This window comes from Dufourea novaeangliae, unplaced genomic scaffold, assembly GCF_001272555.1.
Source record: "Dufourea novaeangliae isolate 0120121106 unplaced genomic scaffold, ASM127255v1 scaffold92, whole genome shotgun sequence".
Taxonomy (NCBI): domain Eukaryota; kingdom Metazoa; phylum Arthropoda; class Insecta; order Hymenoptera; family Halictidae; genus Dufourea; species Dufourea novaeangliae.
The window spans coordinates 391163-406740 of record NW_015373967.1 but is presented as its reverse complement, the minus strand read 5'-3'; the positions used below and the strand labels follow the sequence as shown (position 1 = coordinate 406740).

The following is a 15578-nucleotide window of genomic DNA, read 5'->3' as shown; positions in this document are numbered from 1 at the left end:
TAAATTGTATTATTTCTATCGTTCTTATTGCTCAATGAAAAATGAGGGGGAAAAAGCACCTACACGATCCGAATATAGACCGAGTGAATCATCCCCTATAACGCGAACTGTCCCGATATCCTTGCTCCATGTTGTATCGTTATCGTCCCTGCACAGCGATATCAGTGTTCCACTCGTGGTTCCCTGTACAATGGATCGCGCGTCGCGATATAAATACGCAGCGTGGTTGGGCGAACGAAGAGCAGAAACAGGATCGATGGAAAGAGCAGAATGAAGAGGGACGAAAAAAGAGTAGCCACGATGAGATACTCGGGCGAACAGGCGGATCAGTCCTCTGGAGAAGGCCGGTACACCGCGACTAGCACCCCGACCGACGACGCTTCTTACCCGGAGCGAATGCCGATGATTCTTCTTTCTTACCCAGCGTCGGCTATTTTCGACCGTCGGACTATTTTCGAGGGGGACTCGTCACGCGGTTTCGCCGCGGTTTTAGTGCGAGTTCGCGCCAGATGGCCAGCAGCGCAACACCGTGTGTCGTCCGCGTCGCCGTTGGGAGGAAACCGGCAGAAAAGCCGGGTTCGCCGGAAGCTGAGACCACGTACCGCGTGTACCGCGACCACTGGTCCGCGAGAAAAAAAGGAAACCCATCCAAGAAAGTTCAACCCGTGCATCGGGAGATTGTGCGTCGCGATCGCGAGATTATATTTATCCCGTGAGGCACAGACCGGGGGAAGAGACAAACTGGAGTCGAGCTTGTTGTGAACATGCTGGAAGCTTGAGAAGTGGTACGCGTCAAGAATACACTCGGAGGATCCGTTGGTCCAAGTTCCGTCCGACTGAAACCTATCCAGTCGAAGAGAACACATACACAGTGTATACAAGCCTGACAGACACTTTGACCCCCAGAGAGAACGGTCCTCGACGGCATTCACCGGCAAGAAAAGTAACCGAGAAAAGGTGTCCGTTAACGGTATTTACACGTCGTCGATTAAGGTAACTCTACCGATGCGGTGCAGCCGCGTTCCGCTCATCACCGTGTCCCAGCATCTGGTGACCCAGAATCGATCAACCTGGATTTAGAAATAACACCGGTTGCACTTGGCAAGATGCACCCGTGAGAACGAAGGTGTTCCCGCTGGGTGGTATCCTAGAACTAGAAATCGCTTCGAGCAGCCCTAGAACCGACAACCTGGAGCCTGTAGGTGGTTGGTGCGTCCGGGGCGGGGGCGGACTGGTCAATGGTGGCCCACCGTCGACCCCGTCGTCCTCGACTACGACGATCCCTGGACAGGAACTGAACAACCTGCTGATGCCAGGCGGGATCTCCTGGTGGCCCAGACATGGCTGGGATCCGTGGCTGCAGCGGAACCATCCCGCTGATCCGATAAGGAAGTTCGACGCGAAGCTCGACGTGACACCAGAGTCCAACGACAATTCGACCTCCGAGGTAGCATGAACGAAACTGGACACGCGCTTTATCTATACCGTTGAACGAACCCCCTTTGAGAGTGTGTGTGCGCCCGCGCGCGGCTGTCGTAATTGTGCTTCTTTCTGTGCGCCAATGAACCACATGGCCGGCTACGTCTGCGTTTATGTAAATCCAGTCTTGGATACATTCGTAATCGAGAAGCGTGTTCCTCCCATGGAACGACTGACGGACTTGATTGGGCCTTGTCAATGGAGACGATTGTCCTCTGATAAGTGGGATTAGTGAATCGGTCGGATGTATAGGGTGATTTTAAACTTGCGTCGAGGAATTTCGAGGAGGGGAGCTTAACGAGGCACACCACCTTGATAGGAATTAGATAAAGTCTAGATTCAAAAAACTCTTTAGAGGAAACTACTTTTCAGAATCGCTTAAGTTTTTTACAAGTGGAATATTCATTCATGGTTAATGTAAAACTGTTATTTAAAAAAAATAAAAGCTGCCATGGCTACGAAAATGTATATTTCTGTGACTTGATTCATGAAAATGGCAGTTAAACGTAATATATTTCTCTAAATTGTATTTAACATTATTGATATTTCTTTTCATCTCTTTGTATGTTTTCGGTTTCTATAAATTTATCGGTCAACTCTATTCTAAAGTTTAGTGATTACTATTTGAATTCTTTAGTCGAAATAATTTCAAGGTTTTTACTTTTTGTGCAGATTTGTCGTGTGTGTGTGAAATAGCTTATACTTTTTTAGAACATTAATTTAAAATCACCCTATATAAGATTGAGCAGTCTAAAATTTAGAGCGAAGATTCATATGTCTCGCCTGAGTATACTATTTACCATTTTAGATCTGGATAATCTTTGTTCCGTATTAAAGATTGGACTTTGAAGAAACAAATTCGTCATGAATGACTGTTACGAAGAGCCTGAGGTTAATCCACTCCAGATTTTGATAAAATTTGAGGGATGTATCTTGATCTTAGGTGACGACATTTTTCAGAATATTTTTAGTTGATGTCCATTTTTATAAACAATTGTCATATTCATTTAGGAAGATCGTGTTCAAATCGTTTCTGACTCTTAAATATTTTCCCCAGTTTTTATTCTGATATCACCATTCGGTTTTCCTGTAAATTAGAGCTAAATTAGCTTTTGCACTTCATTTTTTCAAAACAAATTTTTTTAAAACAATCCTCAGGTCCAAATCTTTCAATTCTATATCACATTCCAACAACTGTTTCTGTTTCTATCGGCCTAACTCAAGTGGCAAGAACCACTGTACCACTATGTATCGGTAGCGATACATTCGGTTTTAACAACCGGTGACAAACATCGGGATAGAATGTACCTAAGCCTGAACTTACCCTAACACGCAGATCACCTACGCATGTACTTGTTTTTGTTGGCCGTTTGCCACGCAGCAGCAACGGGGCGACACAACGAAGCCCGCGAGAGCCTAGCCAAGCAAGCAAGACCACGGTAGTCCGCTAGATACTCGCCTAAAAACATTTAAACACGCGAGCCACGACGACTCGTGCACTCGTGGCGCACGCGTTTCACGCTTCTCGGTTATATTTGGCAGACTCGTACACGATAAACACACCGAACCGTCGTTCGGGAACATGGTGGAGAGTACGATGGATACGTCCCTCCCCCTTTTCTCTGCCTCTGGTTTTATCACTTTCTCCTCTCTCTTTCTCTTCTCGTATCTTTCTCCGAGCAGTTTTAAATACCATGTCAAGCTTGCTACATTGGAGCGGTGTACCTAGAAACAAGATCGAGGTTCAGATATATTATAATTTCTTAGTTGTTGATTCCTATCGATTGACGAATATATCGTGCAGAGCTTCGTACTTTAGTCTGTGTACCCGTGGACCGAACGTGGGTAGGATGATCGATTCGGTTCTCTAAACTTAGGGCGTACGTATAAATATCACTAACCTCCAAGAAAAGCTCACTTTCATCGAGGACTTATTTTGAACCGAAGGTGTGCGGGTTGGTCTACAACTGTTCTTTTATTCCTCCAAGGAGAAGAAGGTATGTCGCAACACCTCTTCATCCGTCTCCAGACGTCTCGCGAACGCATCCGATCATGCGGGAACTTAACCTTTCCCAACGCGTTTCAGCACTGACCATGGAGGAACGTAGACGGTGTGGTATTCATCCCGTGTCTGAGGGAGAACGTCTTCCCTCGTCCCGAATAAACCAAACTTGACAGATCTTCATCGTTGAACACTTAGAGCTAGTGTCTAAATATTCTTTGAAACAGACGGTTGCAAAAGTCGAAGGAATCGAACCTGAAAGTAGAAGAACTGTAGTCACTTTTATTCCTTGGGGCACGTAGGAATCAACTCTGAAGTGGATATTTGTATTACACTTGTTCTTCTGTGGATTTAAGTCTTATCCTCTATTACAGAGTTCGGGGAGGGGGTAGAGATAATTGATACGAAAGAGAAAAATTAGTAATGTAAAGATCAAAGTGCAGTGTTATCGACAGCGGTATCATTCTGATGATGTTGTCAGAGGGAGTCTCCTCACTTTACTCGATCGGTATACATGTTCTTGGAAAATGCATTTGATTACCTGCAAGCTGAACGTTCGCTGCAACGTGGTCCTCTCCGCAGCCTTGAATTCGTTCAAGATCGCTTGGTGTTTGCAACATCTCGTAAGTCGATTTCCCTGACGCGTCTTCGTTCAGAACGATGTTGAATCGCAACATTGGTGTAATACGATCCGCCTTCTCCCGTGATTCTGTACTCTTTCGTCAGAATCGAATTTAAATCACGCAGTCCTCAGGACGCCTCGATCGATCGTGTTCGAGCTTACGGAGCCAGGAAATTTTGGCGGTACCGTGGGCGAGCGAACTCGCAAACTACGTCGCTGTTTTCTAGACAGCGTGTATTTATACTCGATACTCGAATTTGTGGAAAATGGTGTGACGATATCGAATCCACGCGACCTTGAGCAACCGAGCTTTATTAATAGTACGGGGAGTCCTCGAACGCTGGTGCGTGTGCTGACCACGTTCCCACTGTTCCAGACCCAATCTCTTCCGGTATAGTTGTTACATTCTTCTACGACTTGGAAAATTTAGTGGTTTTCGAAACGTACGTGGGCGTCATGGGACTCTTTCGCATAATAGAATCAAGCTGTTCCGCCATTTTGGTGACCTGTACGTTCAGATTAATTGTAACGAATCCGTTTTATTGCATTCAAAGAAACTTGCGGTGACTAGTATGTACGTTTCTGTTCTGTAAAAATTTTACAGAAGAATTCAGTAGTTTCATTTTTGTATTAATTGATCAACATTCCCGTCATAGTAGACAGCAGCTGTGCAGTATGTATAGAATATTTTAAAACCATGAAAAAAGGTGGAACAATTTTTAAAGTCAATAAGTTATAAGTCGTTAAATCATCCATATTCAGTAAATCCTCGATGAGTGTTCGAAGGCTCCTCGACACTGACAAGGAGAAATCACCAGGTGTAACGTTGACTTTTTGTAAAATTTGTACAAAGTATAAAAATTATACAACTCTCGTTCAATAATTCTGTACGTACGCCTAGTCATTCTTCCAATCGATCAACAATAGAAACTGTCCACTGGCTACCAAAGTCGCTCGACGAGAGATTACTCCATCCGTTTTTTTCGCATCGGTGGTGCAACATCATCGCGGCGCGTAACAACCTCAAAGTCCGATCGCGTTTAGATATCGGGCCCGTTCTAATTATGCGATATGTCTCCGTCACCGGTAGATCGGAATTTCATCGCGGGGACGTGCACCACCACCGAACTCCACCTCGGTTGCTCCCGTTCAGCGAACGCCGCCGATGGCTGGCGCACCGGCGATTTCGTAATTTCTATATGTGTCAAGGTGCGCGGTGAGAACAGAGAGAAAACAACGTGTGGTTGCGGGGCGAAGACCAGAGCCCGCGGTAACGAACACAACCGGCCCGATTGTTTCTTCGGGGCGCGTGAACGGTAAACTGTGCACGAAACGTTTCCCGGGTGGCGACTCCCCCGTGCACCAGGAAACGGCGCAGCGTTGCCAAGCTCCCGATCCTTTGGACCGTGCCGAACTTCACCGTTCCGACTTAACCGAGGGACAAATTTACGTAATACGTGACTCTCTTTCTCTCTGTTTTCTTTCTCTCTCTCTCTCGAGCTGTTTTGATTCCGCGTGTGTGTCTTCATCGCCGCCTCTCCTCTCCTTGAGTCTTCTCTGGCTGTCTTGGTCTCTCTGTCGCTTCGCTTCATGATCGTCGAAGTGGTTCGTTTCAGCGAGAGGAGGACAAGAATCGTACGGTCGGAGCAGGCTCACCACCGCTCCTCGGTATTTTTAGTGCGACGAGAGTATTTGGCGGGGCGCACCGATTCGCCTTCTCCTCCTCGTCTCTTCGTGAACGGTCGACGTCGGCCGTCGTCTCCGTGACCGCCGTTTGTGGTCGTAGTTTAGTGCCTCCGGTGGCGTCGTCCCATCTCTTGCGTGATCGACATGCTCGCGGCACCTTCGTTGTCGCGGTGATATGCGACAAAGAGCAGCAACAGCAACGTTTCGTCACCCCGTGACTCGGTGGATCGTAACCACGAAGCCCTGATCGGAGGCGTCTGTGGATCCTCTATCTGGCGACTCGATACCACCCTCCCCCCAAAACATCTGTCACCTTTTGGACCACGCACGGCAAGGTCTTGGCGGGACGACCTTGAGCTTTCTGGCCGCCCTATTGGGGGACAAGGTGTCCTCTCCGTGTTACGAATTGCTTCCAGGAACATATGCTTTCATGCTGAAGGAAGAAAAACAAACGGGATTAAAAGTTTAAAGGCAGTCAAGCGGTAATCTCCGAGGAGAAGTTATTTCGGGGCGATCTTCGAGATCTTTCCAAGTATTTTTTTTTTTTTTTCGTACCCTTTCGAACCATCGTGCACGAGCAGTGAATGCCTCTGTAAGAGCGAGCTAAGGAGGATTGTTCGAATCGACGCCAAGTCGGTCGATCGGTGGATCAGCATCAGGCGACCGCTAGAGTCCGTTGGAAGATTTCGTGCAACGCGTGGGCGGAGATTCTGCGTCTTCAATGTTCATATTCGCTCCACGTGACAACATGTCGACGTCTCGACAGGGCTCGACGACCCGGCGTAATCGTTACGCCCGGTCCTCGACCACCACCAGCGTCACACAGATGCTCAGCGATTCTTGCTCGAGCCTTTTGCAACGGTTGACCACCAGGGTACGCGGAATGTCCACGCTGAACGACAACATGGGCAGCAAGCCTACAGCCCCAAGAGGATCCCCTAACGTCAACCAGTTGAACAGCACCAGAACCCGTTTAGAGGATAAATACTCGACGATCCTGGACAGATACTCCAGGAAAAAGCGTCATGATCACGGGGAACATGGTCGTTACGATTACAGACGCACTCACGAACGAGAACATAGCTACTTTCACCGCGAAGATAGTCCTTTTATTCGCGACGAGAAGACTTTAGAGCCATCGGTGACTCGCACCGTCGTCAAGAGTCCCGCCAGCGTGGTTCTATCCGAGAAAGCCTACCCTTACGTCAAGTCTGCCGTGGTGAAAGAGTTCAAACGGGAGAAGACACCAGCCTATCACAGAACCGACCGACAAACCTTGCTCACCTCGGATACGTACAGACGATACGGTAGACACAAGTCAGGCCACGCTGAGACAAGAACTCGCAAAGTCCGACCCTATCGAAACGGGAAGAGCGAGCAACTGGAGTCCAGCTCGACCGCGCTCAGACTAACCCGACCTATGAAAGTCGACACGGTAATTGCCACCGAGAAGACAGACGCCCTCGATCCCGATAAAACTCCTACTGGTAGCGTAGTGCCCGAGACCGGCATCGACGCTGTCCAGACCATCGACGAAGACGATCCAGCGATCTCCGAAAGAGCAGCGAAACGAAAAGAGATTCAAAGCTTGATCCTGAAGTACGCCGCCATGGAAGAGACCTACAGCCAATTGGCGGCCGGCGGTACCATCAAAATGCGGCCCAGCACCACGGACATTATCGCCAGCAAGTATAGGAAAAGCAACCATCAAAACGAACGAAAAGACGCGCCGAAGAATGCGTCTGCGAGTGTCGTTAACAACGCGGACGCGATCCAACACGCGATTGTAAGTTGTCGAACCGCGCGCTGGCTTATCTTTTTGTTGGCCGGTCGGCTCGCGGGCAGTGTTGTTCCGTTGTTGCTGTTGCCCCCCACCCCCTGCCTCCCTTCACTTCACGCGTGGCTGTTTGCGTTGACTCGTGTTTTAATTCTTTGCTCCTCCTACTACTCCGTTACTTGTTCATCCCAACGCGACACGCTGGCTTTGCGGACACGACGGCTCGTGGGTGGCTCACTAATGACACGTCTGCCGATCATCTCCCGCGCGTTCTCCTCTGACTGGTGTCTAATCGCCCCGCAGACCATGAGTACCCTTGCCGTGAGAGTTGTTGGACACCAACCGGGGATGATCCGCGGCTCGAGCTATCTTATCGTGGCCCTGCGTGTGTCTTGTTCGCAAGCTCGCGTTCTTCGTGATTAATGGCCACGTTCGAGCCTGTGTACTTGATAATGCAAATGACTTGTGCCCTACTTCGTGCTGTCAGAATAACTGAGTGGTCAGTTTACCGCTTGACCAATGAAAACACCGCGGAAGATCGATTTCGTTTGACTTGATATGTTATTTGTGGTATTCTACATCGCGACTTTGATTCTGCTCGGGAGGGATTTGAAGAGAAACAGTTTTTCTAGAGATGATCTACTTTGGGATAGCACTGTGCATTTTTTTCTGATGATCTGCCTTGAATGTGTTTTTAACCCTCGAATGACGAACATGGCTCACACGAGATCTAGACTTTAAAAACATTAATTTGGAATGGTACTATGGGTCAGAAATGACGTAGCTCCGACTTCCATGGATCAGTCCTCCGAGGGTTTAAGAAATGTTTGGTAGATCGATGTAACCGGAAGAGTACCGCCTCCCTGCCCTGTATTTTTGATGAAAAAATGATATTGAAATTTTGTGAGAATTCTAATGTATCGGATCGGTTCGCGTTTGTATTCGCAAGATCGATAAGGTAGGCTCAAAAGTGTCGATCGATCGATTGATCGATCGGCACTGCCGCGTTGGCGATGCCTCACGAGGATCGATCGACGGATCGATCATCGTGGGAGCGTTCACCGGCGCGCACACACGTAAGTACTCGAACTTTCAATGATTGATTAATTAACAATGATAGAAAAAAGTCCTCTCCGAGCGTGTTAGAGAATAAATCTAACGAGCACTCGAAAGAAGCTGTCCGACGACCATTTCCTTGTTGTCCATTTTCCAACGAGAGTCTTTCTATTCGCTTTACAATCAAATCGTTTTCCTCTGGAATCGAGATGGAAACCGAAAGAAATTACATATCCCGCGATCTGGACAAGTTATTACATACTCTCTCTACTTGTTCTTTCTGCGAAAATGTGTATTCTTTTGAGATGTTTGAATCGAGACGGCTCCTTCGAGGCGATAGAAAACCTAACTTTAACACAAGTATAAAATAACGAGCATAGGAAAAATACGATATCTAAACAAATACGTAATACGTAAAAAAAAGTATATATATAAGAGGTAAAGAAAATGAGAATAAAGTATATATTCTATATATATATATATATATATATATTTAGAAAAAAAAATGTTCGCTTTGTGCCGATGGTAAATTCGTAAGCGCAACTTTCTGACTTGGCAAACCATTTTGCCCTCTCCCCTTTCTCTCTGATTGTTGGGTTACCATCTCCGTTGTAATGGAATGGAAATGGATATGGATATGGCACACGGATTGGTCACTATGGTCGACTGGGGCGCTCGGATCGGGTGGTTCTTGACGATGACCGATGACGATGACGATGATGATGATGATGTTGATACCCCTACTTCCTCCCCACCGACACAATCGTACGTTCGTCCGTGCTTACACACGTCCTCTACCGCGTGTTACACGGGTCTCCGCCCTTGTGGTGGTGTTGGTGGTGATGGTGGATGACGGTGTGTGGCAATCGGTTGACGCGACTGCCCTGGATGTGGACCCCAACAACCATCCTGTCTGTCTCTGTCTCTCTCTCTCTCAATCTCTCTGCCGATGGATCACGACACAACGACCCGTGGACTACGACTCGACCACCCTACTCCCCAATGGCGCTGACAACACGACCTCTCTGGCGAACCTGGCGATGAATCGACGAACAACAACGACGACCGGTTGGGGAACCGTTACTACTACCCTGGTCGGCACTCGTCCACGAAACCGAAACACGTGGGGACCGAATCGTCGACGCATTGACCCCGGGGCCCATCAAACCCGGTCTGTGTGTGCGTGCTGTCCACACTGTGATCGGGTCCTCTCTTGGCACGCGCCGCTGATACCGATTCCGCCGGCCCATACGTGTAGAGTCCACGACCGCCCTCCGTCGAGGACGACGAAGACGGCCACCTTGTTTACCAATCCGGCGACATCCTGGCAAATAGATGTTCGTGAATACGTGAATACACTCATTGTAGTAGATTTAAGCAAGCCTCAGATCGATTGATCGGTCGATCGATCGGACGGTTACCTACGGTATCTGCCCATAGTATCTCTTTGCTTCTCGATCTCTCCTTCCTACGGGATTTTCTCACCTACACTCTCTGTCTCTCTGACCACGGGGTATCTTTGTGAGATTTCTTGCTTCATCTTCGTCTATCCGCTGATACATGTGTTTTAGAAATTACGTTGATTAGTATGATCTATAGTGGAGAGTCTTGCTATTTTTGGTTGGTCTGCTGAGGATAGGATACACAGATAGCCAGTAGTGATAGCTTTTAGGGGATCATTGAATGTCCCACGGGTGACTATTTCTGATCAGATCGGGACAACCGATAGTTTCTATGTTGATCCGCGGTTGGTCAGCCAGTTCTGACGAAGAATGCTATTTGATTGAATGGAAACTTCCGTTCCCTTTCTGTCGGTATTAATCGTAAATCGAGTTTGATCGGTAGCCTGGTAGCTTGTGTTTCAGCAAACTTCAGGCGATGACAGGATACGCGTTCCCTAAAGAATGATATCTTTGGATTACTGAAATGCTTAATATAGATTTACTTTGGATAGTCTATCGCGAATCGTAGTTTTGAATAAACCAGAACCACTGGGAATTCTTATTCTCCCTCTGTTGAAACAAGTCTTCTTTTATATATATATATATCTCTGTTTCCCTTAGCCGCGGCCCGTGTTTTCTTTCCGCTTGATTCATAGGCGCTTAATCACGAATAAGATTACATACTGTGTCGTGTCTGAACAAAAGCTTACGCTGCGAGCAGTGTGTGTTCCGTTCTGTGGACGACACATACAGAGCGCCCATATTTGTATTTGACATAGACAAAATTTTATTTATCATTAGTGAAAATTAATTTCAATGCTTATAGCAAACTTTATGTTTTTTAAAAATGCTAGTACAGGACGTTTTTTTTTTTAAGAAATTAAGAAAGAACCGTATCTGTCGCATGAACATGTAAGATTGCTTATCACCCCCTTTTTGCTTAGATTTGTTTCTGAATTTTTTCTTCTAATCAATTGAATTAACAGGAAGAATGTTAATTTTAATTAATTAGAATCAAAAATAGAATTCGTATTAAGAAACAAAATGTGATCCACCCTATGTATAGGTCCAACCACGAGGTTAAGTTTAATTTGAGTTAGTGCTTCAAATGTAATGGTCACTCGTTCAGAAGGTTCTCTAATATAAAACAAAATATTTTACCTTACGTTGATAGTTTTTAAAAGAAAACTCTTGCTAGTTCGACCGTTCAGGGATATTAAATTAACGCAGTTCCTCTGTACTTCACGAAACTCTTGCTCCCACGCGATGGGCGAAGGTGAAGTTTGACCGGAGAGATGGAGAAACGAAGGAAGGAGGAGAAATAAAGAGAAACTACGCTTGCGCTATCTCCTCGAGACGTCTTCTTCGGGATGACGTGTTCCTGTCTCTTTAAATAGGCGCGTGAGGACATCCGACATTCACTCTCATTATCCTGATGAATCTTCTAATGATTACAAATTCAATATTATCGATTATGCGTTCGTTTCATTTTGTTTAGAAAAAAAAAAAAAATCAGTGAATTAGAACCCATCAAGATCCATCGGGACTGACAGTCAATGTCCTCAGCTGCCGTTTTACGGTTAGGGTACCTCGGCCTTTAGGAGAACAGCAGTTTCGATCGATATCAAGCTCTATTGATACCGTTTTTTTTTCACTTTACCATACATCCGTTCACTACGTTACCGGCGTACAGTATTAACGACCGAACCGTCCATGCCGGAAGTATGTCCATGTTGCTCCTCTTCAGTTATTAATTCCCTTTCTACGAAAGAAAGTCACCTAACTAGATGAAATATAGTTTACCAAGTAAGGTAACATATTCGAATCTGCTCTAACAAAAGACTTATCACTTTATCCGGTCATCCTGAAGACTCCCAAGTGATTTATTCAGATCTCGGAGGAGTAACATGGCCGAGGCTTCCGTGGACGCGAGGTCTTCCGTCTATCGGATACTCATCTACCTTTTTACATTGCAGATAAAGTACTGGCCACCCTAGGAGAGGGTACTTTTGGAAAAGTTGTCAAGGTTAAGGACTTGCAAATGTAAGTTGGCCGCTCACGTAACTACTACGTAGGTAACACACACCTCCGGGTCTCTGCGTCTCTCTGATCTCGCTCTAAGAACCCGTTCCCTTTCTTCTCCCTTATCTCCTATTCCACCCCCGAGACCAGCGAGGAATAATCCATCGCGCGAAAGGTGCGTGGCGCGACTCCGCGAGTCATAGGACGCTCAGAAATAGCCGTGCCGCACTGTCACAGAAAATGACGCGCAAGTAGTTGCAATAATAGGATGGCCTTGCACTTTGTTTTACGGGCTAGGCGTCCTCACTCTCTCTCTTCCTCTGTCGAGGAGCGCTGTGAGCAAGCACGTCTAGTCTCGCGAACGAGAGAGCCTCCCCCTTCCTCTTCCCCTTTTCGTGTCATTTGCCGGCTAGACGGCTTCTCCCTTCGCATCCTGCGACGAGGAATCACGTTGGACCCGACCAGGGGGACCGGAACTGTGATCAGTCGTCTAATAAAAGTACAATGACGTTTGCAGGGATCACGTGATGGCACTGAAAATCATCAAGAACGTAGAGAAGTATAGGGAAGCCGCGAAGCTCGAAATAAACGCCTTAGAGAAAATCGCGACCAAGGATCCGGAAGGCCAACAGTTAGTATCTGCTGGGTACATGATGATGATTTTATTTACCCTGGTGAAAAGTATTCGAATGACTGATGCAGCAGATTTATTCGTACATTTGCAATGGGGAAGAATATATATTTCTCTGTGGGGGATGGATTTCGAATTTGAAATCGTTTTGATCACAGTGCATATATTAAAATTTATGGTTTTATCGAAATTGGGTCGGTTGCGTATTTTAATCCTCTTGCGGCTGGGCATGAGCCCATTTTGATCTGAGTTTTCAAAATCTCTATTTAAATCATCAATTTGTAAGCTAAGGCTTGTTTATAACATAGTCATATAAGAAGACAGATTCGAAAATGTGTTTACAAAGAAGGAAGCATAGGGGTCCAAATGGACCCAAGCACTTCATTGGGATTTCTTTTTCAGGGTTTTCTTTTATCATTGTATGTCAGTAAATTCCTCTCTACAATTTGGTATTGAATACTTTCAACCAGAAGTTATATCTATGAGGTCTGTCTGACCTATTTTATCCAATGTTGAACCATTTACAGCCTATGCGTGAAGATGCTTGACTGGTTCAACTATCACGGGCACATGTGTATAGCCTTCGAGATGCTTGGACTTAGTGTATTCGATTTCTTGGTATGTAAATGTTGTGTACATAATGATCAAATATATTCGTTTAGTGAACGTCTAGGGCTCGAACTGCATGAACGATTTGCTTTCTTATAGAGAGACAATAGTTACCAGCCATATCCGTTGGACCACGTCAGGCACATCGGGTACCAGCTTTGCTACGCCGTAAAATTTCTCCACGATAACAAACTCACGCACACCGATCTGAAACCGGAGAACATATTATTCGTAGACTCCGATTATGACGTTATATACCAAACTAAAAGGGTGAGGGACTAGTAAAATTCGTATACAGAGTATTCCTTTTAATCATTTAGGCGATGAAAAATTGTCTTGTTCCTTAATGCTATAGAAAATGTTATGAATGACCTTAAAATCTCGATAGAGATATTTTCCTTCTAAATGGACAATTTTTCTTCAAGAGGTCTTTTGATTTTACCATGGGTTTAATATTATCAGTTTACAAGGGACATCCTGAATATACCCAAAGCAATGTTATGTCGCTTAATTTAAAGTAACACGTAGCATGAAGTATTCAAGGTCTGTAGTATTCAAAAAAAGTTTGTCGTTTTCAAGCGAAAGGATATTAGGCGCGTAAAACGGACAGACATCAGGCTCATCGATTTCGGTAGCGCAACATTCGACCATGAACATCACAGCACGATCGTCAGTACGAGACATTACAGAGCGCCTGAAGTAATTTTAGGTGGGTAAACTGTTGCACGGAATCATCGAATCGTCCGAACCGTTGCGCCGAGCCAGACGCTAACTCGGTACTTTTATTTTTGTAGAATTAGGTTGGTCCCAGCCTTGTGACGTTTGGTCGATTGGCTGCATCCTTTTTGAACTGTACCTGGGTATTACTTTATTCCAAACACACGACAACCGGGAGCACTTAGCGATGATGGAGCGTATACTTGGCACGATTCCACATCGTATGGCTCGCAAGACCAAGACCAAGTACTTCTACCACGGTAAATTGGACTGGGACGAGAAGAGCTCTGCTGGTAGATACGTGCGTGACAATTGTAAACCTTTGCATGTAAGTAATAACAGTGACGTGTTATAGGTGAGCAATTTAGGGGGGGGGGGATGCAACAATTAATGATGTTTGCTTTTATGCGTGTAGCGTTGTATGCTTTCTGACGACGAAGAACACCGGCAGCTATTTGATCTTGTTCAGAAAATGTTAGAGTATGAACCAGCCCAGAGGATAGCTCTGAATGATGCACTCGCGCATCCCTTCTTTGACGCGCTACCGGCACACCAGAGATTACCCGACCTTCGGGCAGCTGGAGACTCTCAGCAATCTCATGAACGATCACATTCTCTCTCTCGATGAAGCTAGGAATGGGACCGACTTCCCTACTGGACAGACACTCCTCTATCGGCGACACTACTAATCTACGTCACTATCCTTACATCATTAGGTCTGACGAGGCTATGTCTTTTCCCCAAGAACGTGATTCGATGACGTCGGTCAAGACATACAGGATAATCGTTGAGCGATCGAAATTGCAAGATCTCTAAAATGTATGTTGTAAGGATATTTAGGTAACAACATCGGAACTCTGCGATGTAAACGATTGTCAACTGAACCGTGAATTAATCGAATTGTTTACCAGACGACGTGAAATAAAAGCAGTAGTGAAATGGTGCTGTGGAACTTGGACTTAATTAAGTATGTGTACGTCGAATGGCTAAAATCAGCGCTCGTAGATGACGGCGTATTTTCATCTCCGTTTATAGACATCAGAATGGGTAGATAGCTAAATTACTAACGAGATCCCTGTTACTGGTGCAAATCGGCCAGTGTGTCTGCTCAGTGTAGCGTAACAGCGTCCCAATCACATCGTGTAAACATTTTCTAAAACGTGCTCCTTCTGTACATTTTATTCTTTAATTTTATTACGATGTTACGATGCAACAAAGTTTGGAGTAAAGAAGGGTCGCAGTTTATACTCTTGTTTGTTATAGATTGATGACCACAACATGTTTAGTAGTAAGAATCAGATTAGTGTAAGGACAAGTAAATATATGCGTACGTGTTGAGATAATTAAGATAACGATGAAGAAAAAGTGAGAGTGAGAAAGAGAGGGTGTGTGTGTTGAAGAAAATCTTAAGGAATGCCAATTAATTGTCGTGAAGGGTACACATGTTGTAACGTTCTCGAAAACCTATAAGGGACACTATGATTATTTTGGAAAATATTCGACGTATGATTTTTTTTTCGTAACCAGGATCAAGA

General features: G+C 45.6%; 1 protein-coding gene and 1 long non-coding RNA gene across 3 annotated transcripts; one reads left to right on the top strand and one right to left on the bottom strand.

Moving 5' to 3' along the window:
- Positions 1-2613: 2613 nt before the first annotated feature.
- On the bottom strand, positions 2614-4319 carry LOC107186779. Its single transcript, XR_001516189.1, has 3 exons — positions 4023-4319; positions 3381-3736; positions 2614-3204 (listed from the first exon to the last, which is right to left on the bottom strand). It is a non-coding gene; the product is annotated as an uncharacterized LOC107186779 (long non-coding RNA).
- A 2044-nt stretch (positions 4320-6363) lies between these two features.
- Positions 6364-15185, top strand: LOC107186777 (dual specificity protein kinase CLK2). 2 transcript variants are annotated; one of them, XM_015574714.1, is made up of 9 exons: positions 6364-7575; positions 9881-9959; positions 12041-12107; positions 12604-12717; positions 13245-13335; positions 13426-13596; positions 13906-14035; positions 14121-14371; positions 14459-15185. In XM_015574714.1, exons 1-9 carry the CDS (start codon positions 6511-6513, stop codon positions 14669-14671), a joined length of 2181 nt encoding a protein of 726 aa, XP_015430200.1. In that variant the 5' UTR covers positions 6364-6510; the 3' UTR covers positions 14672-15185. The 2 variants fall into 2 exon arrangements, with proteins under 2 accessions (XP_015430200.1, XP_015430199.1); XM_015574713.1 differs by having other exon boundaries at positions 12604-12732.
- The last annotated feature ends 393 nt before the right edge of the window (positions 15186-15578 follow it).